This window comes from Schistocerca gregaria, chromosome 2, assembly GCF_023897955.1.
Source record: "Schistocerca gregaria isolate iqSchGreg1 chromosome 2, iqSchGreg1.2, whole genome shotgun sequence".
Classification (NCBI taxonomy): Eukaryota; Metazoa; Arthropoda; class Insecta; order Orthoptera; family Acrididae; genus Schistocerca; species Schistocerca gregaria.
The window spans coordinates 103,183,318-103,207,276 of NC_064921.1; the positions used below are offsets into that span (position 1 = coordinate 103,183,318).

At 39.2% G+C, this 23,959-nt stretch overlaps 1 protein-coding gene across 3 annotated transcripts in view; it reads left to right on the forward strand.

Annotated features, from left to right (window-relative positions):
- Positions 1-5,081, forward strand: part of LOC126336438 (uncharacterized) — a 96,850-nt gene extending 91,769 nt beyond the window's left edge. For all 3 annotated transcript variants that reach the window (XM_050000133.1, XM_050000132.1, XM_050000135.1), the window contains one exon: positions 195-5,081. In XM_050000133.1, the coding sequence (XP_049856090.1) occupies positions 195-322 (128 nt within the window). In that variant the 3' untranslated portion in view covers positions 323-5,081. The remainder of the gene's footprint in view (positions 1-194) is intronic.
- Positions 5,082-23,959: the final 18,878 nt, after the last annotated feature.

Genomic DNA, 23,959 nt, shown 5'->3' on the forward strand with positions numbered 1-23,959 from the left:
CGGTTGTCCATTTCATTTACAAGCTGTGGATGACTACCCTGATAAAAGGAGACATTTTTGTAAGAATCGATTAAAAGCTTTTGCTCCCAGCATCCTCCACAAAAGGGCCATCTTACAGTTTGTGATTAGTACACTTAGAAGTTACATCTAGATCACTATTGTGTTTCTATCTAATATTCTGCTCCTTGTTGCAGGTTTCCTGTCTCAACTAGTTTTAGGAAAACCAGTTGAGACATGCATTCGCTGTGGTGTTTATGCTGCAACTGAGATTATTCAGCGTTATGGCTGTACTTATGAGGGGGTAGCAAATTTTGTGGAATGAGTCAAGTATATTTTCAAGCTGAATATTTTGTTATAGCACACTGCAGACATTGTGTTTTATTGTATCACCTCAGATCTGCTCCCTCTTTCTACACCCTTCATTTAAATATAGATTTAACGTATACACATTTATTGAACAAAAGGGAAGTATGTACAGGAAATGTATTTTATATGATGTGTTCCTTAATATTTAAGGAGACAGAGGAAGAAAACTGTTTTTAAATAATTGGGCAATACTTCATGGGTCAGGAAATTTTCTTAGAATTAAAATATCCTGTGTACATTAATTTAAGTATCTAGTCCATGTAGGCAGCACCTTTTTTTATGATAATTGCTGGTCACAGGAGTGTTCCTTAATTGTATTACATTACTGAAAAAACAAGAAGAGCTTTTAGTACATCAGCCATTGATAAGTGAGAAATTAACTGTGTGTGCCATTGAATAAACAACCAAGTAAAATTCGGGGTCATGTTACAGTCTAAATTCATGAAGGGAACCAAAAGAAAAAATTTTTCCCCATTATTGCATAATTTAACAAAATTGGTCCAGTAGCCCATAATTTTTCTACGTAATTTCCACTGTGTTCGGTACACATCATTTTCCAAAGTGCATAGATAGTTTGTAAACAATTCTTCTGACAGAGCATAACATAGCATGCTGAACATCATGTGATCTGTATGTATTTCCTCATGACGCTTCTCAGAGCTGTCCAAAGTTTTGAAAAACCACTGAACATAAGGTCTAGTGAGTTAAATGTACATTTCAGACATTTAAAATATGCATATTTGCTGGATATAATATTTGTGTATATACAGACTGAGGAAGGCAGTACTGCACTTGAGACAGTTGACTTGTATTTGTTAAGAGCACAGTTGAAATTGCGTATTGCTGTCCTAAGTCAGTTTTTCCATATTTTCTTCTTAAATAGCTCCTTGCAAATGCCTGGAAGGGTCATGTAAAAACAACCGTAGCCAAATTCTTATCTGGCTCCTCCCAAAAGTTGTCTGCCACTCTTGGGTCCTACCTGTTTCTGTCATTAGTCAGCACATGTGTGTTCTTTGCCTTATATCTATGATGCCCTGCTCTGAAAGTGAATATGAATGTCCGTCCTGACCTTATTATTACATCAGTTATGCGTATGACTGTGGCAACCATTTTGATTCAACTATACTGTTGGTGCTGTGTTCTAGTTATAGATGACAGGCAATGAATCACTTACAAAACAGATAAAACACTGTTTCCAGCTTAAAAGCAAAAATGTGCTTCTGTCTTGAAACTCCCTTGTAAAAACTTGTCATTTGATTCATTCTGATACATAACTTGCAAGCTATGTCATGACTGCAGTGTCCCAAAATTGTTGAGGACAGTAAGATATTTACTAAGGAAGAGCAGAATACATTTTGGTAATTGACTTTATTTCTTGAGAATAACCAGTAACAATACTTTAATTTTTCTAATTAGTACCTAAAGATATCGTGGCCATCTGCCCTTCCAAGGACTGAATATCGTGACGTTTTAAAATGTATCTCAATATTTCATGGTTGATATCAGGTTTACAGATAATACCTACATTTGATGAAGTTGTATTTATAAAAGTAATTATCTGCAGTGCTGTGAAATATATCTGAGAAGAAATTATGAAAATTAGATGAATTGTGAAGAAATGTCAAATATTATAAGTGCATGGAGTCTAGCCTTCTTTGTATGTGCTACTACGGTGAAAGCTAGTGAGTGTACTTTTTTTATTGTTATTATTAATTTATAAACAAATCTAGAGAAAACTGGAAACAATCATGAAGTATTTAAAAGTTTTAGAAAGTGCACGCACACTGTGTAAAGTGGCGGAAGAACGAAGGTACACTGAAATGTATCACAAAGGTTGTCCTATACCATTGTGAAGTCTACTGTTTACTTGTTTATCAATATGTTGTTTTGTGATAAGATATTTTGTACAAAATAAGTACTTAATTCCTAGTTTTAGTTTACCTTACAAATCATACCTGTGTGACTGTTTCCTATTTTATTTATGTTTGGGGCTTGCTTTTTGCCATGATCCTCTTATACTGATACAAGAATAATTTATATTAATAATTGATATTTGTCAGTTCCCTATGAATTGAAGTGCTTCTCATGAGATCCAAACTCAATTGTAGTATTATTTCAGTTGTGTATTTTAAACTTGGATTTTCATTATTAAGATTGGTTTGGTCTCAAAGTCTCCCATAAAACAAAATATATCCTGGGTAATAGGAAGAGTAGTTCCGTGCAATTTAGCAAATATATTTATTAGGCAATATTTATAGTTACATTATTCAAACACAAACCTTTCATATTCAGGAATGTCTCTTTATTTACCAGTTTTACATTTTAAAGAACTGAAGGGAAACTTTAAAACATAATTTCTGCTGTTCTCCCATACATCAATATTGAGTGGATTATTCCACAGCTCGTCTTCTAGTGATAAGTGTTGCACCCTCTATATTGCTGGGATCTCGTGTTCAGTTCCCAGCCATGTTGGAGATTTTCTTTGGTCAAGAACTGGGTGTTTGTGTTATCTTCATCATTACATCTCAGCTTCAAAATGGAAGTCACCAAAGTGGCATCAACTAGAAACATTTGTACCGTGTGGCCGAACATCTCTAGACAGGGTCTCCCAACTAATAATGCCATATGATCACATCATTTTGTTCCTTACATTTGGCAATCATTCAGCACAAAATTTACAAAAGCAAAACAATTTACTTGCACCCTTCGTTTTTATTACACAGCAGTATAGTGTCTCCCCCAGACTCCCCCCTCCCATAAAAAAGTACTCTTGGTAACAGGCAGAGCAGTTCCATAAAATTTAGCAAAGATGTTAAAACAAATGACCCTACCGTAATGCCATTTCTGAAAAAGAATTTACATTTCACCTACTGTTTTTGTTTTCACATGTGTCTATAACAATGTTGAAAAAGAAACTTTGATGTTAAACAGGTGGATGATGGAACAGATTCAGCAAGACCCTTAATATATTTTGTTGTCATTAGGATCATAATGAGTTTAATAAAGCCAATCATTCAGTGATTTAATTGAGATTGCTATTAAATTAATGAATTCACGTAGTACAGGAGAGTGTTCATGGGATTAAATTTTAATAACTAAAAAATCTATTCTGTCTAATAAGTATTTAACAAACTTGATGCTGAGACATTTGTGAAAGGCTGTAATAATTCTCAGTCATTATATAGGGGCTCATTTAGAGAATACTGAGGCCTCAGGCTTGTACTTCAATTTGCGTGTCATAGTAACTGTCCTTGAAACAGTTGTCTATAAATTTTCTGTGATATTACATAAAATTAAAGAACATTTTAGGAAGAATACAATGTTCTGTGATAATGGATTATTGAATGTCATATAGTTCCAGGCAATGTGTTAAACATGGTGAATTGTGATTGCAGGTCACTAAATGTCTTAACTTTTAGCTTACTTGTTAAAACTGCCTTAATTTACTGATAACAGTAGGATTAATAATCTCTTTATTTAGATTTCGGTCAGTATGAAGTCTGCGAATACATTTTATACCAATTACTACTTTAAATTTAAAGTTGTACAATTTAGTCATTAACTATAGTTTTCACTGTTCTTCAATGGAGTAATAGTACCAGATGTGATTAATTTGTATGGAGTATTTCAGGTATTCATGAAAATTTATGACCATGTAATTTAGTTACAAAATAGTGGCAGTGCTGCATAATATTGTTAACACTTGTGGAGCCATGCGACACTTCTTTATTCTTACTTCATAACTGGTTTTGCTGTAGCTTTTCCAAAGTTGGTCACTTCTCCACAATTTGTGACATCGCCCCAAGAATGGTTATTGGTAATAACTTGTACACTGGACAGACAAGACCAGAGAGCTTTTGAGATGAAAATATCACCTCCAAGGAAATAAAATGGGCAAAGATCCTCTCTTTTTTATTCAGATTCATAACTGACTTCATTTTTCACTATATAGTGTTTTAATAATGTTGTTGCAAATTCTGAGAGAATCAGTTGCATCTCAAAATCTAGTATCCATAGTCAAGTCTTTATAATCATCATAATATGCCATTTCATTTTTTTTCCTTTGTTATCAACACTGCAGCCTATTGAACAATATGATGCTTAAACATTCCAGAACTGTGCTTCTAGTTGACCAAATAACATTTGGACTTGTTGCTCAAAATAATTGCACAAATGTTGCAGTGATGATTTACTGAGGAAAATTTCTCATGAGTAAGATGAAATGTGAAATGAATCTCATTTTAGTATTAAATGCCTACATGTATTGTACTGCCTACTAGAGCAGAACAGCAAAATTCTAGTTTGTATTTACATTTCCTTGTTTCCACCCCAGTTTTCCAAGTATCACACATAGAGTATTTGAAAAGTATATTGTACCCTTTACAAGCTTTTTGGAAGAGATTATTTTTATTCCAAGATTTCCTGTAATTGTAGCACGCTGTGATGATCATTGTTTACACAGATTATTTAAAGTATGAATTGTGTTATGATGGATATCTGTGCCTTTAATTGTATAAAATTGTGATTTTTATACATTCTGTAAAATGCTAATGTTTCTATTGTCACACAGCACTGCCTTCATGTGAAATATGTCTGTAACTGTGAAAAACTGTTTTCATTTTTGAAAACATTTGTTGACTTTCATATTTTTTGTGTATAACTACTTGCTGACAAATCGGGATTCATAAATAAAATATGCTATGGTTGGCATAACACTTTAGTGTACTCCTCTCTTTATTTTGTTTTCACTTTGCAAATTGCTGAGCTCCCAAGGTACCTTTAAAATTATACTACACAGATGAAGTGGGAAGAAAACAGTCAATCAGAACACAATCACTGTCCAAATCGACCACAGATATTATTGATCATTTCAGTTCTGCTGTTATGTACATACAACATTTGCAAGTGCACTTTATTTTTATTTAGTAACATCTTTGTTAAGTGGAATTATGAAATGGAAACATCTAGTAATTTAAGAATGACTGCAGGGGACACAATTCTTGGTTTTAGCCTGTATAAGTCTATTGCCAATAATTGAGTTCATGCAAATAGTGAAAGACGCTCGATTTAGTTGGAGAAACATTCGTAAAGTTAATGGCTAAGGAGACTAGATGAGAAAGAAGAGTAAAGTTGTGAGACTAATTACAATTAGAGCCACACTAAGGTTCACTTTGGTAATTTATACCCGGCAACATAATTCAAATGGCAAGAATAATGAAAAATTTGGCATGATATTTAACTGGTTGGGGCCATATTGGTGGACCCAAGCTTAGATTCTGATTCACACAACCTGTTTTTCTCTAAACTACTTATAGAAATAATGTCTTTGTCCATATTTGTGTCACATTTCTGCGCTCTTACTTTGTGTCTGCTAAGCAAGCCTCCCATCTAGGAGATAAAGTGGGTAACATATATCTTACAGCATGTGATATGCAAAGACATTAAACAAATGTTATATACACAGGGAGGAGGAGGGGGAAATGTGCATCACACTTCCTTTAGCTCAATTGGGAGTTACTAATGAGAGTTTGAGACAGCAGTCATGGGTAATGTAGTTTTAAGCCTCCTTAAAAAGAAAAGAAAACTCGCTACAAAAGTAGGGTAGGTGGGGGTAAAAGTATGCATTTTTGGTTTTACTAAATAGTTTTTAAAAAACTTGCAGCAATTTTGTATCAATTATGCATCCATCATCTAGTTTGACATCTTGTTAACATTGTGTAAGAACTTCATTTTCATCGAATTATTGTTAGAAGAGGAAGAAAAGTTTTCCAAAATGATAACTTTGCGTTCTTTCACCCCTGTTGTGGAGTGAGTGTGTACTTATACCATCAACTGAAGAAAATAAAAAGGAGTACGAGTAAATGCATGGAAAACCAAATTAGTAACTCTTTATTTTACCCGGAAGATTCAAAAGTAAATGTTGTGTTGATCTGAGAGTAAGGCCGAAAAAAAGTTAATCTAGGGAAATGCAGTGGTGCAATATTGCTTGTTTTTCCTTTCCTGCTGTATGGATCTCCAATTTTCAATAAGGGTAAGAGCTTGATGGTAGAGTAGCTCTGTTAATGGCTGTTGAGTTGATGTTCTCAGTTGGTTTCTGAAGGAAAAAAAGAAAATTGCCAATATGGAAGACACGATTATATTCTAAGTGTGTTTGAGAGGTAGGTATGTTTGAAGAAACCATTGCCCAACGAAAGAAAAACTACAGAAAATAAAATGTAATGAAGTTCTCTGAGGTGAGTAATGAGACATCTAAGGTAAATAAGTCCGGCAAATAATGCTTTAATACAATAGAAGAGACTACATAAGCCAAAGTTCTTGTACCGAGTTTATCTAATTATTAAACAGATTTAGGTTCGCGTAACACTCAGTCAGAACTATACAAACTGAACATTGAACACATACAAAAGCAACTTTCCACATTTTCTCAATTTCTAAACATGTGACTGCCATGAGGTTCAAGAATGGAACTGAGAAGAAGGTGATGTATGCACTGTCTGATGGGAGAATGGTGGATTTCTTTTTTACAGGCCTATAAACTTCATTTGTACTCTTGCCCCATGCATGCTTTACCCCCCCACCTACTGTGTATGTTAACAATTCATGACTGCTAGTATGTACAGAACTTTGTGATCCCTTCTTGGCTTAGATTACAACACTAAATTCATTAACTGCCTCACAATATCCTCCAATGATGAATATGTGGATATGTTTTTGCCCATAGGGTCACAAAATGTTTAACAGGTGCAGTACCTGTATCTTAAATGTCATCCACCAAGTGAGGTAGTACAGTGGTGAGATGTACAAATGGCATTTCAAATCACCATCTGGCCAACCAAATTTTGGTTTTCTGTATTTTCCTTAAGCACCTAAGGCAGACACTTTGGACTGAGATGTTTTAGATGATATTTGTTTTATGGGCCTTAGACCCTGGTCAAGGCATATTTCTCTGTCTAACATTTTGTCTTGTAATTCTGGAGATGACCATTAGATGATAGAACAACCGAAGAAGCAGTTAAAATCTCAAATGAGCTCAGAAGGCCAAACTGCTCATATGTATATATGTAATGATCAGTTCGTGACTTCTGCAGACTGCTGCCTAAGATCGCGGAGTCATGCCAATGTGTGTTATGGAGCTTTATTTAGTACTTTTCCGTTACAGTTATTTTTGTATTTTTTAATTTATAAAGCTTCTCTGCACTTTGGTATCAAGGAAATGAATTTGGCGGTTCCCTGGCTCCAGAGCATGTATATGTATAAACAGTACGACTTTCTGAGTTTGTTTGATGGTGTAACTGCTTGCTGAGTTGTTAATGCCTCTTATCATGTCTCCAGTGTCAGAAGAAACAATGTTAGGCAGAGAAATATACATTGGACCACAGCCTAATGCCCATAAAATAAATATCGCCAAATACTCAGACACTGGACGTGAAAGCCAGCATTGTATAATTAAATGCTGAGATGGTCCTTTTGAAAAGGCATTGCCGATAAATTCCATATCCTTCCCCAATCCAAGTTGATGCTCCACCTGTAATGATCTTGTTGTCAAAGGGGATTTCAGACCCTAATCTTCCTCCTTTAAATGTCTCCTGAATGACAAATAAGAGCAGTCAGTATTAGAAGTGGAACTGTGTGCATGAGAAGTGAGTCACTGGGAAGGACATGAAATGCTAGAGATCATTCAGTGACACATAGTCTCACTCAAATGGTTTTGTTGGTCACTGTTTATGTGAAGATTCACAAGGGCTCTTGCACTGGAGACCAACACCAGTTGGGTGTGCATTATGGAGATATTGAATACACATATCACCTGAAATTACAACAGTAGCTTAATGGTTTCACATACAGGTAGCACCCTGTCAGTGGTTAATACCGACTGTGAACTATGACTTGCCCTCTTAGCACATTTCCTGGTTGTGAAATACTAATGGTACCACATCAGTGGAATCAGTAATAAGTAACATCATCCACCATTTGAGTGACTATAATGTCTGTAGGATACATCACACAGCTTCGAAGAGCCAGTAGAGTGCAAACAAATGGTGTGGGATTATGGGTCCACATTTTCTTGACAGTGATCTTCCTGGATGTGTTAACTGCAATTTTTACCTACATGCCATCCCACCATTGTTGAAATATGTTCCTGCTGGACTGCTGGTGGGTGTGCTTTGTACATAATGGAGCTTCAGCACCCTTGACTGTGTTTCCTGAAATTTCCATGCTACAGGTTCTTGTAAATGGAGAGTATTTGTCTCCAGTGGCATCTAATCTGTCACCAGTACACTTCTTTCCAAGAGGTCATTTAAAACAAATGGTGTGTGTTTGGTAACTGGTGAATCTTGCTCACTTTTGAAAACTTATACGGAGGAAAACCAGTGTATTACAAGGGAGGTGTTACTAAATGGCATGTCAATCTTATGCATGGAAATGAAAATAGATCATGACATACCATGTTTCTTAGCCGTAACTTTCGTTTTTCACCTAGGTCTCATTGGTGATCAATCACTGGAATAAATTTCAATCCTCATACATCTAGAAGTGAATGACTACATAAATCTAGCTATGGGAAGACAGATAGTAGACAGCTTTATTGGAAGCATCGTAAAGAAGTATAATTCATCCACAGAGGAGATGACTTACAAATCCCTCATATAAGCAGCTGTATCTTCAGTCTGAATTTCATAAAGTATTTTTAACATTATGCCATGGTAACTGAGGCATTTGTTGTTATGCTACTCCAGTGTTGCTATCCAGTATGAAAAATAATTTTTGCTGCTATCTTCAGTCCGTGATCAATGTCTAGAAAGGCAGATCAAGATACTGATTACAGAGAATAACCCGAAAGCAGTGCTAAAGTGTTTGCTCTGCTGTGTGTTCAGGGTGAATAGTTCTGCCTTTTAGAGGCTCCATTAAAATCTAAATGTGTGAAGTAGAAATTATTGTGATGGCTGTGCTGCTGAGGTCGACAGGAAGCGAGGGACATCGTCACAGATGAGAGCACAAAATATTAGTGTGCTGAATTACTCTGTCAGCAGATAACACCACACAACTGCAGCTGGTCTCACTTATTTCCAGCACATGAAGATAACTGTACTATCTTGGCTGGAACCAGTTAATATGAAACCTGCCTTTCTGTCAGGCATACTACAGAGCTGTGCTGTGTACACTGGTGATTGCCCCCAGGCCTCCACAATGGACTGTCCTCCAGAATGTCCAGATAGGCTGTCCTTCAGAATATGCAGGTATAGTGATGTTACCCTTATGTGTCTAATACAATACTGTAACACCTTACATGTCAATAAATAAGCTGAATCAGTGATTTCATTTTCTGTTTTGAATTTTTTTCAATGTATCACATAAACACTGGTAGTTTCTCAGCCCAATAAATTTTACTTGATTCATAATCTAATATGGACTTTTATTATTTTTGTTTCGTGTATCTGTTTTTCCTCTATAAAAGCAGTATAGTTTTTACTCTGTACAGCTTCTTTGCCTTAGCAGTTCATGCACATTAGTGATCATGATCAGGATGTTTGTACCTGTTTTTCACAGTTACTGAAACCAGTCAGTATAAGTCTGGGTGGTATATTGATAATATACCCTTGAATCATTCATAAAACAAACACTGTCTGCGAAGGCCCAACGGTACTGACTGGCTGCCATGTCATCCTCAGTCCTTAGGCATCACCAGATGACAGTTTTCATGACCGGTGCTGCCACTTCTCAATCAGGTAGCTCCTCAATTGGCCTCACGAGGGCTGAGTGCAACCCCCTCTCCAAAGCACTCGGCAGACCTGGACAGTGAATGCCCGACAATGCTCAGCTTCGGTGAGATGACGGGAACCGGCTGCTATGGTGTTTAGGAAATATGGATGCACTATCAGAAAAATTAAACCAGCCACATTTCTGATTATACAGTTGAACTACAAATAAAAATAAATACTGCAGTGGTTGTATTCCATTATTTACTCTTTGTTGTGTCTAATGTCCATGACACTTTTAGTCACTCTTCCTTCTCTTCACTTTTGAACATCTACATTGATAGAACAAAGTGTTATGACAACCTGCTTAATTGCATTTTGGCCCACCATTGGAATGCAAATTATTTGACACTGGATGTCTATGCACAGGACATGCAATTTCCATAAATTACGGGCTGGTAGTTTGTGAGTGTGGAGGTGGTGCCTGGTGGTGTCCTTGATGTGTTCTGTCAGCTTCAGATCAGTGGATAAGGAGATCAAGGCATCAGTTTGAATTCACTATCATCTTTCTTAAACCATTCTAGCATGATTCTGGCCCTGTGACTGCTATTCTGCTGGAATGTGCCTTTGCTGTTAAGGAAGACTTAAGAATGGACAGATGTAGGTGTCCACAGTAATGTTAAAGTAATCCACAGCTGTCACAGTACCTTAAATTAGTACCACAAGTCTATGGGAGGCCAGATGAATGTCCCCCCACAGGCCTGTGTCAGAGCACAGTGCTTTTTTTGAGCAGCCTTTCACCCAGATGATGGTTTATCTGGGCATGACCATTGATCTTGTGGAACAAGAAACTTGACTCATTCACCTTGTTTCCTTTGATTCATGGTCCAGTCTCAATGCTCCCAACCCACTGCAATTATATTTTGAGGATGTTTTGTGGATTAACATGGGTACACATAATGGTCATTTGCTTTCAAGCCCAATGTTCATCAATGTGTGCTGAACAGTGTGCTTCGAAACAGTTGTGTGGTATCACGTATCGATACAACCCCACGGCATATCAAGGTTGATAATGGAATGGAAAGTTGCCATCTGACGCTGCCAGCGGTCACAGCATCTGATGAACCCAGTACTGCGCCACACCTCCCGCGGCTCTGTACTAATAGCACCTGCTGCCACCACAGTACAGGATGGCCAATGGGAGGCCATTAAGCCCAGTTGAGCTCGGAGGCTCTTTGCTATGTGATGCTTTGCAGATGTCCTCTTGTCACAACTCCAACACCATAGCTTATGATTACTTCAGCAAGACTCTTTCTTGTGGACATTGGTTGCTGGACTCTGTTTCTTGCTGCATTATTTGTAATGAGTCTTTGTTTACTTGGAGAAATACAAGTTAGTTGTGTTATCTTGCTCGCTAATCATTTCTGCTCCTGTCCAGCTTGCCTACAACGACAGTTACCGCACCACTCTGTAGCCCACCTCTTCTCACCATTACATACACAGCAGTACACAACTTGTACCAGCACCAGAAATTTACTCTGTCAGATCTCCCACTGATTGTTGCTTATTCTCCATAATAGTGTGGGCTAGCCTCCAAGCTCTACATTAAGCAATGAGGCAAAAGCATCATACACTTCATAGTTTCATCAACTTTCAACCACTTTCCATTGATGCTCATGAAAGTAGCACACAAATGGCCAACCAGCTTTGCCATTTCCAATATGCTCTTTCCCAGGCACTGAGCTATAACAATTGGACCTTTATCAAAGATGCATATGTCAGTGGATTTCACCATTTCTGGCCTGTATCACTAGAATGATTCCCCACTTGTCTCTGCTCCACTTACATACTTTCCTTACTGTGACAAGTACCTGCAATGCCACCGTGCGGTATTCAGTGTCATGGTCATAATGTTTTAGTTCATCAGTGTCTCTTGATCAGTTTTTTTGCATGATATAATACACTTGTAAAATTTCTGAATTGAGTAGATGTTGACCAAACAACACTGAATTTTGGATGTGAGTGGCCTGTCATGAAGTAGATGTCTCCACCAATTAGGACTGAGGAAAACCTGGTTAAAAAAAGAAAAAGGAATACCAACCCAAGGGGAAAACTTGAGGGTTTTTTCCCTTCACTGTGATGATTAAATAGTTCAGTTTAAATTATTTTTCCCATTCTTATAACTAATTTTTTGGTGCCTCATTTCTTGTGCTGTCAGCACTACTAAAAGAATCTTCTTTACCTGTAGTCTTGTTTGGTCAAAATTAAGAACTATTTATAAAAGATCCAAGAAATTAGTGAGGCTTTATAAATTTCTACATTTCAACTAAATTGTACTGCAAAGTCATTATGACTCTACAAAAAGTTTTTTCCCGGAGCTGTTAAATGTTATTAAACTGTGTTTCTTGTACTGCAAGAAAAGTTAAAACAACATTAATAAAATAAATTCTTGTGACAGTAAATATTTGCCTTCAGTAAATATGAACACACTTTTTAATTTGTGTAAGGATAACTATGTAACATTTTGTATGTTAATTAAATTTTCATAATTAAATATAGTTCAGTCGAAATTATTTATGAACCCACAATAGTCTCTGATGACTAATACTGTATTTGTTTATTCGATTTCCGATTTCACTCATGATAACCTTCAGACTGATCTTGTCCTGAATGACACTGGGTTTGCTATACAGGGTTGTGTCTGCAAAATTATCACTGCAAACATTTTCTGATGTTGGACTATGAACATTACCCTATGGAACATAGAGAAATTGTTGTAGTCCTCATGGCGAAAGAAGAGCCCTGACAGTTAAAGTGGTCATGGTGTGGCTGTATAGTTACAAATGTTTATCATCTTTGCTTCACTTTCTACACTGAGGCATTGCATTAGAGATGTCTACAAAATTGATTTGTGTAATTAATTTTGTTGGATGTGCAGGGTACTGTTCCTGCTCACTGCCAACATGATTTGGACTGTAATCACCTGAGAAAGCTTGTGATTCTTGCTGACAGTCTGTGAAAACAACAGATTTTGCTAAGCCTGGGGCATCGCTGTCTCAAGTAACAAAGTACATTCATTTGGAGGAAATCGGTAAGTTATTGTCAGAGGATTATGTTGTCCTATTTGGTGGCTCAAATGACATGTACTGGAATGAAACTTCAGTAACCTGCAGGAACTAAAGAAGTGTTTGAGTTATCTGGGACACACAAACATTATATATGTCAACATTCTGCAGCAATATGATTTACCACCTGGTCTAGTGTGAACAAAGAGATGAGCACTGCAAATGGACAGCTCTTGAACATACACAGGCAGTTTGAAATGTGTATGTTGTGGACATCAATAGCATAGGCCAAAGATTCCATATCACACATGGCCGTTATTTGAATGGCCTTAGGAAAAAGTTCTTAACTCGGAAAAAAAAATGTAATTCTCTCATTATAAAACATGTATCTACAACTACAAAAAGAAAGAAAGAAATAGTGATTGATTTCCACTGCATCATATTCCTGTAGTAGTTAACACTCAAAGAAAGCCTTTTTTACAATAGAGGATAGGGAAAGTTACAGAGTAAATGTTGTACCCTTTATCAATAATGTAGCTCATATCAACTTTATTGTTAAGAAATCTGTCAGAAATACAGCAGATTACCTGAGAAGCTTAAAAACATTTCACCAAAGTATAAGAAGCCTTTAAATAAAGAAGAGGAACTATTGCTTTCTCTCCAAGAAACGGCTGACACTGTTGAAAATATTGCTGATGTGCTCTGCCTCACCTGGAAGCTACAGAAACCAATCAAATAGTTATAGAATTGTTTATAACTACTGCAAAACCAAGTTAATGCAAGGTGAGCTGGCAATTTATATGCACAATGCTTGTAGATCACAAACTATAGATGTAGCTCAGTACTGTAATGAACAACATTTTCATTGCTGTGTAGTCATGTTAGAACTGGAAACTCAGTTCCTCATAATAATTGCAGTTTATGGGGCACCCATGGGAAACATTGTAAAGTTCGAAACTTCCTGGCAGATTAAAACTGTGTGCCCGACCGAGACTAGAACTCGGGACCTTTGCCTTTCGCGGGCAAGTGCTCTACCATCTGAGCTACCGAAGCACGACTCACGCCCGGTCCTCACAGCTTTACTTCTGCCAGTATCTCGTCTCCTACCTTCCAAACTTTACAGAAGCTCTCCTGCGAACCTTGCAGAACTAGCTCTCCTGAAAGAAAGGATATAGTGGAGACATGGCTTAGCCACAGCCTGGGGGATGTTTCCAGAATGAGATATTCACTCTGCAGTGGTGTGTGCGCTGATATGAAACGTCCTGGCAGATTAAAACTGTGTGCCCGACCGAGACTCGAACTCGGGACCTTTGCCTTCCGCGGGCAAGTGCTCTACCATCTGAGCTACCGAAGCACGACTCACGGCCCAGTCCTCACAGCTGTACTTCTGCCAGTATCTCATCTCCTACCTTCCAAACTTTACAGAAGCTCTCCTGTGAACCTTGCAGAACTAGCACTCCTGAAAGAAAGGATATAGCGGAGACATGGCTTAGCGCACACTCCGCTGCAGAGTGAATATCTCATTCTGCAAACATCCCCCAGGCTGTGGCTAAGCCATGTCTCCGCTATATCCTTTCTTTCAGGAGTGCTAGTTCTGCAAGGTTCGCAGGAGAGCTTCTGTAAAGTTTGGAAGGTAGGAGACGAGATACTGGCAGAAGTAAAGCTGTGAGGACCGGGCGTGAGTCGTGCTTCGGTAGCTCAGATGGTAGAGCACTTGCCCGCATAAGGCAAAGGTCCCGAGTTCGAGTCTCGGTCGGGCACACAGTTTTAATCTGCCAGGAAGTTTCATATCAGCGCACACTCCGCTGCAGAGTGAATATCTCATTCTGGATTGTAAAGTTCCTCTCACAGTTAGAATCAATTCTTAAAAAACTTTATAGGAATAACAAGTCAGATTATAGTATGTGGTCATTTTAACATTAATTTCCTTTCAAATAGTAATCATCATTCTCTACCTCCAACCTACTACTGATGGTTTCATTCCCAACAAGATATATGGGCGCAGCAAGACTTTGACTGATAATCTGTTCCTAGACCCCACAAATTACAATGATGTAAAAACACAAGCAATAATAAATGGCCATCTGATAATGCTGCTCAATTGACAACCTTAAAAATTGCCAGTAGAAATACAGTAAATGACCACCCCCACGTTAAACATATTAGAATAACAAATACGGAAGCTACTAGCTTGTTTAGGAACAGTTTACACCATGAACATGAGGAAGTATATCAGGCAGTTAAAATGAATGAGAAATTCAATTCATTATTATGAAAAGGAGAGTTGCTACTAACAATAAAGCAGAGATAGGCACAACAAAAAGACTGTCACAATATAAGCTTTCGGCCAGCAAGCCACACTTGTGGCTTCAACTGCCAGGGTCTGCAGTCATGTGTGGGGAAGTTGCGTTTGCCTGAGTGTGAGTGGTGTGTCTGTTGACTATTTTTGACAAAGGCCTTGTTGGCTGAAAGCTTATATTGTGACAGTCTTTTTGTTGTGCCTATCTGCGACTAAGAATCTCTGATCTATGGTGAACAGCAACTTACCTTTTCATAATATTTTTACATTCCATCGATTTTTCATTGTTTGGTTAAATTCAATTCATTCCTGGACATATTTCTAAAACATTGTGAAGCCTGCTTCCCCCACAGACAGATTAAAATGAAGTCAGTCTGTTGTGAAAGGAAAGAGTGGATAACATCTGGCATCAAAATATTAAGTGCTAAAAAGAGAGAGACCTGTATATAGAACAAAGGCTAGTACAAACATAGCAGTGAAACCACATTACCAAAAAATACTGTAAAATTCTAACATGTATAATCAGGAATGGCAAACAAATGCATTATATTGAAAAAATCAGCAAGTCAAACAATAAAGTAAAAACTATATGGAACACCATAAAAAGTGAGACAAATAGAAACATAAAATCTAACAAGCAAGGACTCCTTTTTTCTCTGGTAGTGTTCAGACAAGAATAATCAAAAAGGTGCAGCCTCTGATTTTAATAACATTTTTCTAACTGTAGCTGAAAGAACAGGGAACCATAATAAACAGTCTCCCACCGAAGTCATAAAGTTACTAAATCACACCAAATTCACCACTTCAAAGTGCGAACTCCTAAAAAAGTTGAAAAAATCATAAAATTACTTAAAAGCACTTGATATGATGGAATATCAAATAGGATTCTAAAATCACGTGCAGACTGAGTCATGTATTATGCTATTCATGTAACCAGTCAATAAAAAGGGGACATTTCCAGATGGACTAAAACATCCAATAGTGATACCCATCCACAAAAGTGGGGCAAGGAAGGTACCATCTCTTTGGTGGTAGTGTTCGAGAGAGTAATTTGTGACAGGATTTATGGCCATGTGACACAAAATGGCTTATTGACAACTACACAGTTTGGCTTTCATAAGGGATTCTCCACAGAGAGAGCTATATTTAGCCTAACAGATGGAAACACTAGGTGAATTAAATCTCGGAAAGTATCCAATGCGGATCTTTTGTGACCTTGCTAAAGCTTTTGACGGTGTATATCATAAAATATTGCTAAAAAAGCTTCCACACTACAGCATCAAAGACAAACCTTTGATGTGGCTTGAATTTTATCTACACAAATTAATGGAGGCAAGTATATCAGTAAACTCAGGGTAAATGTAAAAAACAGAGTCCCCCAGGGCTCCATCCTTGGGCCACTGATTTTTATGGTCTACATTAATGATTTACCAGTTACAGTTAATGACAGAGCGAAAATAGTCATGTTTGCAGATGATATGAGTATTCCGATCAAGGGTCCCAACCTCGCAATGCGGGATACAGCCCTGACAGTCACTAACCAAGTACAAAAATGGTTCACAGCAAATAGCCTAACCCTACGTTTTTTCCAAAAACTAACATTATACAGTTTCAGTCAGTAAATAAAAAACTCCAGTTTCTGAAATGGAGGTCAATAATCAAAAAATCTCTCCCCATGGGGATCGCTGCTCTTTGGTGGGTTCGTGCTTGGCTACCACTGGGCCCCAGCCTTTGCAGCATCATTTCCCTTTCATGCTGCATGTCTATCCCCTCCTGTTCTTTTTCCCTTCCCTTGGGGAACATGTTTGGCCCTTTTTTTGAAATATGTTCTGCATTTTCAGTGGCAAACATCAGAGTTCTGTCCATTGTTCCTTTTTCCTTTCTTCATTCACCTTCTTCTACACTCCCTCCACTTCGGCATTTGAGGATCCTCTTTTTCTTCTTCCTCTGTATGTGCTCCTGATGCATCTGATGCGTAACAGATGACTGGGTAACACGTAATTCCCAGTCCTGGGTCGACAGGTAGGGTTCAAGTGTATCTCCTGGTACAGGCCAGGACCAGGGAAGGGTGATTTCCTGTGCTGCTACTTTCGCAAATTGCCAATTATCCCTTGGTACAGACCAGGTCCAGGGAGGGGTGATTGCCTGAGCTGCTACCCTCCCGAATTGCTAATTGGGCCCTCTGTCAGGTGTTAGTGAGGTGTGACCTGAAGTGTGAACAATCACCTAAGGCGGGTGCACCCCCTTCTGAAGGGAAACCCCAGTTGGAATGAGTGTGCCATTGGTGACTCTGGCAACCATGGGGGATTTTCTCGCAATGAGCCAATCATCTTCACAGTCAGTGACTATGAAACGTAGATGGAATGAGGCTAACGATTCAAAGACCTTCCCAACTGGACCATGGTTCCTCGTGGTTTCACATACTGAAGATGGTCAGTCCTTCTTTATGTAAATCCGTTTATAATTCAGAAGGGTGTTGATGCAATTGCTGGCTGTGTAAAATCCTGCTCTCATTTAAGCAATGGCACTTTGTTTTTGGAGACTTCTTCCAATTCTCAAGCACAACAATTGCTTGCATCTTTGCTCCTCCATGGCTATCCTGTTTGTGTCAAGGTCCATTGATTGCTGAATTCTTCTCATAGTGTTATTTGCACTAGGCTGCTCAATGGTCTGATCAAGGCAGAAATCCAAAAGTCATTGTCGTCCATCGGGTCATGAAAAAAGTAGATACCTCCTTAGTACCTCTCTTTCTCACTTTTGATAGAGTGGCTCTTCCATCAAAGATCAAAGCTGGTTATGAAGTTATTACAGTCAGACCATATATTATGAACCCAATGTGCTGCTACCTGTGTCATAATTACAACCACACTCAAGTGTCCTGTTGGCATCCAGCTAAATGTGTAACCTGTGGTAGGGATACTCAGGAGAGTGCCTTATTCCCCCGCTGCATCAACTGCAGTGGCGACCATGCCCCCTTCTCCCACAATTGTGCCATGTATCTCGATGAGTGGGTTGTCCAAGAGATCCAGGTGAAGGAAAAAGTGCCTTACCCAGTCACCCACAAGTTACTGGTTAGTTGCAAAGCCTGCTTTCTACCATCTGGCATCTACAGTGCTATACTTGCTACATCTCACTCCACAATGCTCATGCTCATGCAGACATGTGACCTCAAATTTAGCACCAAGGTTGTGAAATCACCCAGTGCCATGGCAGCATCCCCATCTCCTCCTCCAGCTGTGCAACACACCACCAAACTATTTCCTCCTCTCTGACAGTGTTGCCATGTGATACTCTCGCCCAACTAACCTCCATGTCGCTGGTGTGCACCACCAACCATTTCTCTACCTAGAACTCTGCAGACCGACAGCAGAAGAATGTGGATGCTTCTGTAGACTTCATGGAGCAGAATCCTTCTGCCGCTGTGCCCTTTTGAAGCGAGTCTTTGAAGGCTGGCACTCGGCAACTGCCCCTTGTAGCAAATCTCCTCCAATGGAACATTCACGGCCTTCCATCCAACAAAGACGATATAAGGCTGCTCTTAGAATTGCAGTGTCCACTTGTTCTCTGCTTTCAGGAAACAAAATTGCAACCTCACAACCACTAGCTCTCGCATTTCCGTTTTGACCTTGCCCCCAAAGTTGACATTCCTCTCATGGGAGAGTCATGCTGCTCATACAGGATAGTATTCATAGTCATCCCATCTCCATGACTACCCACCTTCAAGCTATTGCAGTTCACCTTTTCCTTCGCCACTTGACCTTTTTCCTTTGCGAGCATTTACATCCCTCCATCATTCAATGCCACCAGGGCACACTTCCTCCAGCTTATTGGGCACCCTTTTCCACTGCTTGGTGACTTTAATGTGCACCATAAGCTGGCATGAAGCCATCGTTGTACCTATACCTAAGCCCAGTAAGGACAAATACCTTCCTTCTAGCTACCTCCCAATGTCTCTCACCAGCTGTGTTTGTAAGGTGATAGAACGTATGATTCATGCCCAGCTAGTATGGTGGCTTGTCTCACAATTTACTAACCACTACACAGTGTGGATTTTGAGTGTGACACTCTGCAGTTGACCACCTCGTCAGTTTGTCCACTCATGTGATGAATGGTTTCCTGGAAACTCCACACTGTGGCTGTGTTTTTCAATTTGGAGAAAGCTTATGACGCCTGCTGGAGGACTGGTATCCTCCGTACTCTGTACACATGGGGTTTCCGTGGCCGCCTGTCCCATCTCCTTCAGGAATTTTTAAATGAACAAGTTTTCAAAGTATGTGTGGGTTCTGCCTTGTCAAGACACCTTTATCCAGGAAAGCAATATGCCTCAATGTTCCATACTGAGTGTCGCTCTCTTTGCTATCGCTATTAACCCTATAAGGGCCCGTCTCCCACCAGGCATCTCCGGCTCCCTTTTCATTGACGATTTTGCCATCTGTTGTAGTTCTCCACGGACTGTCTCATTGAGCGGTGCCTTCAGTGATGTCTCGATCACCTTTACTAATGGAACATCAACAATGGCTTTCATTTTTCCACTGACAAAAGCATTTGTATGAGTTTCTGGCAGTGCCATTGGTTTCTTCCACCATCTTTAAATCTTGGGCCTGTTGATCTTCCATTCATTGAAACTGTGAAATTCCTGGGGCTCATGCTCGATAGGAAACACTCTTGCTCCGCCCACATGTTGTACCTGGCAGCTCGCTGTATGTGGTCCCTCAGCATCCTACGTGTCCTCAATCGTACTTCCTGAGGTGCAGATTGAGCCACCCTCCTCCATTTGTACAGCTCCCTTGTCTGTTCGAAACTAGACTATGGGTGTTTCATTCACACAGCTACACGTCCATCCTTCTTACACCAACTCAATACTATCCACCATCGTGGGGTCCGTTTGGCCACTGACACCTTTTACACTATCCCAGTTGAGAGCCTGTATGCAGAAGCTGCCCAACTACCACTGTCGCACCACTGAGACTTTCCCCTCAGCAGACATGCATGCTGTTTGTCTGCCATGCGTGGCCACCCATCCTACGCCTCCTTCTTCAATGACTCCCTTGATCACCAGTATGGGATGTATCCCTCTTCTCTGTTACATCCTGGAGTTCGCTTTCAGCTCATGCTGCGGCAGCTCAGCTTTACGTTACCTGCAACTTTCCCAGTAGGTGTGAACCTGTCACCACCTTGGCTTCGTGCGGCCGCCAGTGTTCACCTTGGACTTTGTTCACTTCCAGAGGACACTACTCTAGCCTGGCTCTATCGCCTTCAGTTTCACAACCTTTGTGTGGAATTTCATGATAGTATGTTTGTGTTCACTGATGACTTCCGGACTGACTGTGGTGTTGGGTGTGCCTTCATCAATGACAGCTTCTGGAATACTGCTCAGTATTTACAACAGAGCTCTTCACCCTGTGTCAGGCCATGCAGTACGTCTGGTGACACAGGATTTTCAGTTGCGTTATCTGCTCAGACTCTCTTAGTGCCCTTCAAAGCCCCTGTGTTCATCCCTTAATGCAATGGGTCCAGGAAAGCTCACTCTTGATGGAACGACTGTGATGTTTATGTAAGTTCCTGGTCACGCCAGTCTGACAGGAAACGAGGCTGCTACCCAGGCTGCAGTCCTCATACCTCAGCCTGCTAGTTCTTACATTCCCTCCAATGATCTCTGTGTTGCCGTCTGTCGAAAGGTGGTGTCACCACTGGTCCTCCCTTCACAGGAACAACCTCCAGGCTATTAAGGCTCTCCCAGCATCTTGGATGACCTCCTCATGGCCCTCTCGCTGTGAGGAGATCATTTTAACTAGGTTGCGTACTGGGCACTGTCTCCTTAGCATTGTCATTTGTTAAGTGGTGCTCCCCCACCACTTTGTGCACATTGCATCCAACTTGTAACTGTCTGCCATTTCCTGGTGGAATACCCTTTTTTTAACTGCTTACAATCCCATTTGCGTTTCCGTCTAAGTTATTGGCCGTTTTAGCAAACAACACGTGGGCAGTCGACCACGTTTTACTTTTTATCTGTCATAGCAATATGGTGAAGGCCATTGAATTTTTAGTTTTGGACCTCCATTTCCCTATGGTGTATCTTATAGACCTTTCTCCATGCCCTTGTCTTTAGCTGTCTTCTCTTCCATTAATTGGTATTGATGTGTTGTTCTTGTTGTTGTTGTTGTTGTGGTCTTCAGTCCTGAAACTGGTTTGATGCAGCTCTCCATGCTACCCTATCCTGTGCAAGTTTCTTCATCTCCCAGTACCTACTGCAACCTACATCCTTCTGAATCTGCTTAGTGTATTCATCTCTTGGTCTCCCTCTACGATTTTTACCCTCCACGCTGCCCTCCAATGCTAAATTTGTGATCCCTTGATGCCTCAGAACATGTCCTACCAACCGGTCTCTTCTTCTCGTCAAGTTGTGCCACAAACTCCTCTTCTCCCCAATTCTATTCAATACCTCCTCATTAGTTATGTGATCTACCCATCTAATCTTCATTATTCTTCTGTAGCACCACATTTCGAAAGCTTCTATTCTCTTCCTGTCCAAACTATTTATCGTCCATGTTTCACTTCCATACATGGCTACACTCCATACAAATACTTTCAGAAACAACTTCCTGACATTTAAATCTATACTCAATGTTAACAAATTTCTCTTCTTCAGAAACACTTTCCTTGCCATTGCCAGTCTACATTTTATATCTTCTCTACTTCAACCATCGTCAGTTATTTTGCTCCCCAAACAGCTAAACTCTCTTACTACTTTAAGTGTCTCATTTCCTAATCTAATTCCCTCAGCGTCACCCGACATAATTCGACTACATTCCATTATCCTCGTTTTGCTTTTGTTGAGGTTCATCTTATATCCTCCTTTCAAGACACTGTCCATTCCATTCAACTGCTCTTCCAAGTCCTTTGCTGTCTCTGACAGAATTACAGTGTCATCGGCGAACCTCAAAGTTTTTATTTCTTCTCCACGGCTTTTAATACCTACTCCGAATTTTTCGTTTGTTTCCTGATGATTGATGTGTAGTCATTTTTATTTCCCCCCATTGTCTTCATGTTATACAGTTTTAACATGGGCACTTATGACCCTTGTTGTTTTTGCATCCTAAAACCAAACAAAACAAACAAACAAAAATTATGAAACCACACATAGAAAATGCTTAGGCATCTAATAGGTGGATAGAACAAATTAATCAGCTTGTCAGAAAACTTAGCGCAATGTGTTTTATCCTTGAGACCTATTTCAACAGAAACAGTGACTCTGATATGTGGGGTCTCTAACAGAACATAATGCAGAGGTCCTTTTAAGACTCAGGATATTTACTGTTACAAATCAATATATATAATCACTAATGATGTTTGTAGCCAGCAACAAGGACTTATTCCAGAAAAACTGTGACAACACCAGCAGAAGACAATAAAGGGAAAAAATTTCCACCAGTGCTCTGCAACTCCAACAAAAGTCCACAGGAGAGTAACTGAGTGAGGAATAAAAGTATATAACAAGCTTCTCATCTGTATAAAAAAGGAAATTGATAAAATACAGGTATACAGAAGGAAACTAAAAACATTCCTCAGAGAACAAACTTATTACAAAATGAATTAATTCCTAGAGTAATAAGGCATCCTTTTGAGTAAAAATAAAGGAAAGAAAATAGCAGAGATACTGAGTCACAGATAGGCACAACAAAAACACTCTCACAATTAAAGCTTTGTCAACAATAGACACACACACACACACACACACACACACACACACACACACACACACACACACACAAACACAAGTCTCACACATGACTGCAGTCTCAGGCAAGTGAAAGCACACTGCAGAGTGATGTGTGTGTGTGTGTGTGTGTGTGTGTGTGTGTGTGTGTGTGTGTGCGTGTGTGTGTGTGTGTGTGTGTGTGAGAGAGAGAGAGAGAGAGAGAGAGAGAGAGAGAGAGAGATCAGTTATTGATGAAGGACTTAATGCATAGTGGAATGGCTGAGAGCTTTAATTGTGAGAGTCTTTTTGTTGTTCAACTGCAACTCAGTATCTCCGCTATATGGTGAGTAGGAACTTTCTTTTTCATAATATTGTTACATTCCATCCTGGATTTTCCATTGTTTGATAAAGGAAAGAAAATCTTTACTTATGTCATGCAGACAAAATTGTGTACTTCTAACATAAATTATAGTGATAAAATGTAAATTTATTTATATCATATGTTAAAATGTGTATCATCATTTATTCTACACTATTAAGATTCACTTGAACTTACTTATGTGATGAAGATAAAAATTTTGTGTGAACTTGTACCAATAAAATGCAGGTTATATTGTCTGCAATCAACTGCTCATGGAAAATAAGTACTTGTATGATATATAAAATGTTCACATGGTGTTGAATTACTTCATTTGGCTTATCCTATATAACTAGCACACCAATATGTAATCAACAAGACCAAATAAAAAATCACATCAAATTACAGCAACACCATGCCCACTTTAGATGTTACAGCTCTTGTTTCACCATAAGGGATGCAGTGATTTCTCTA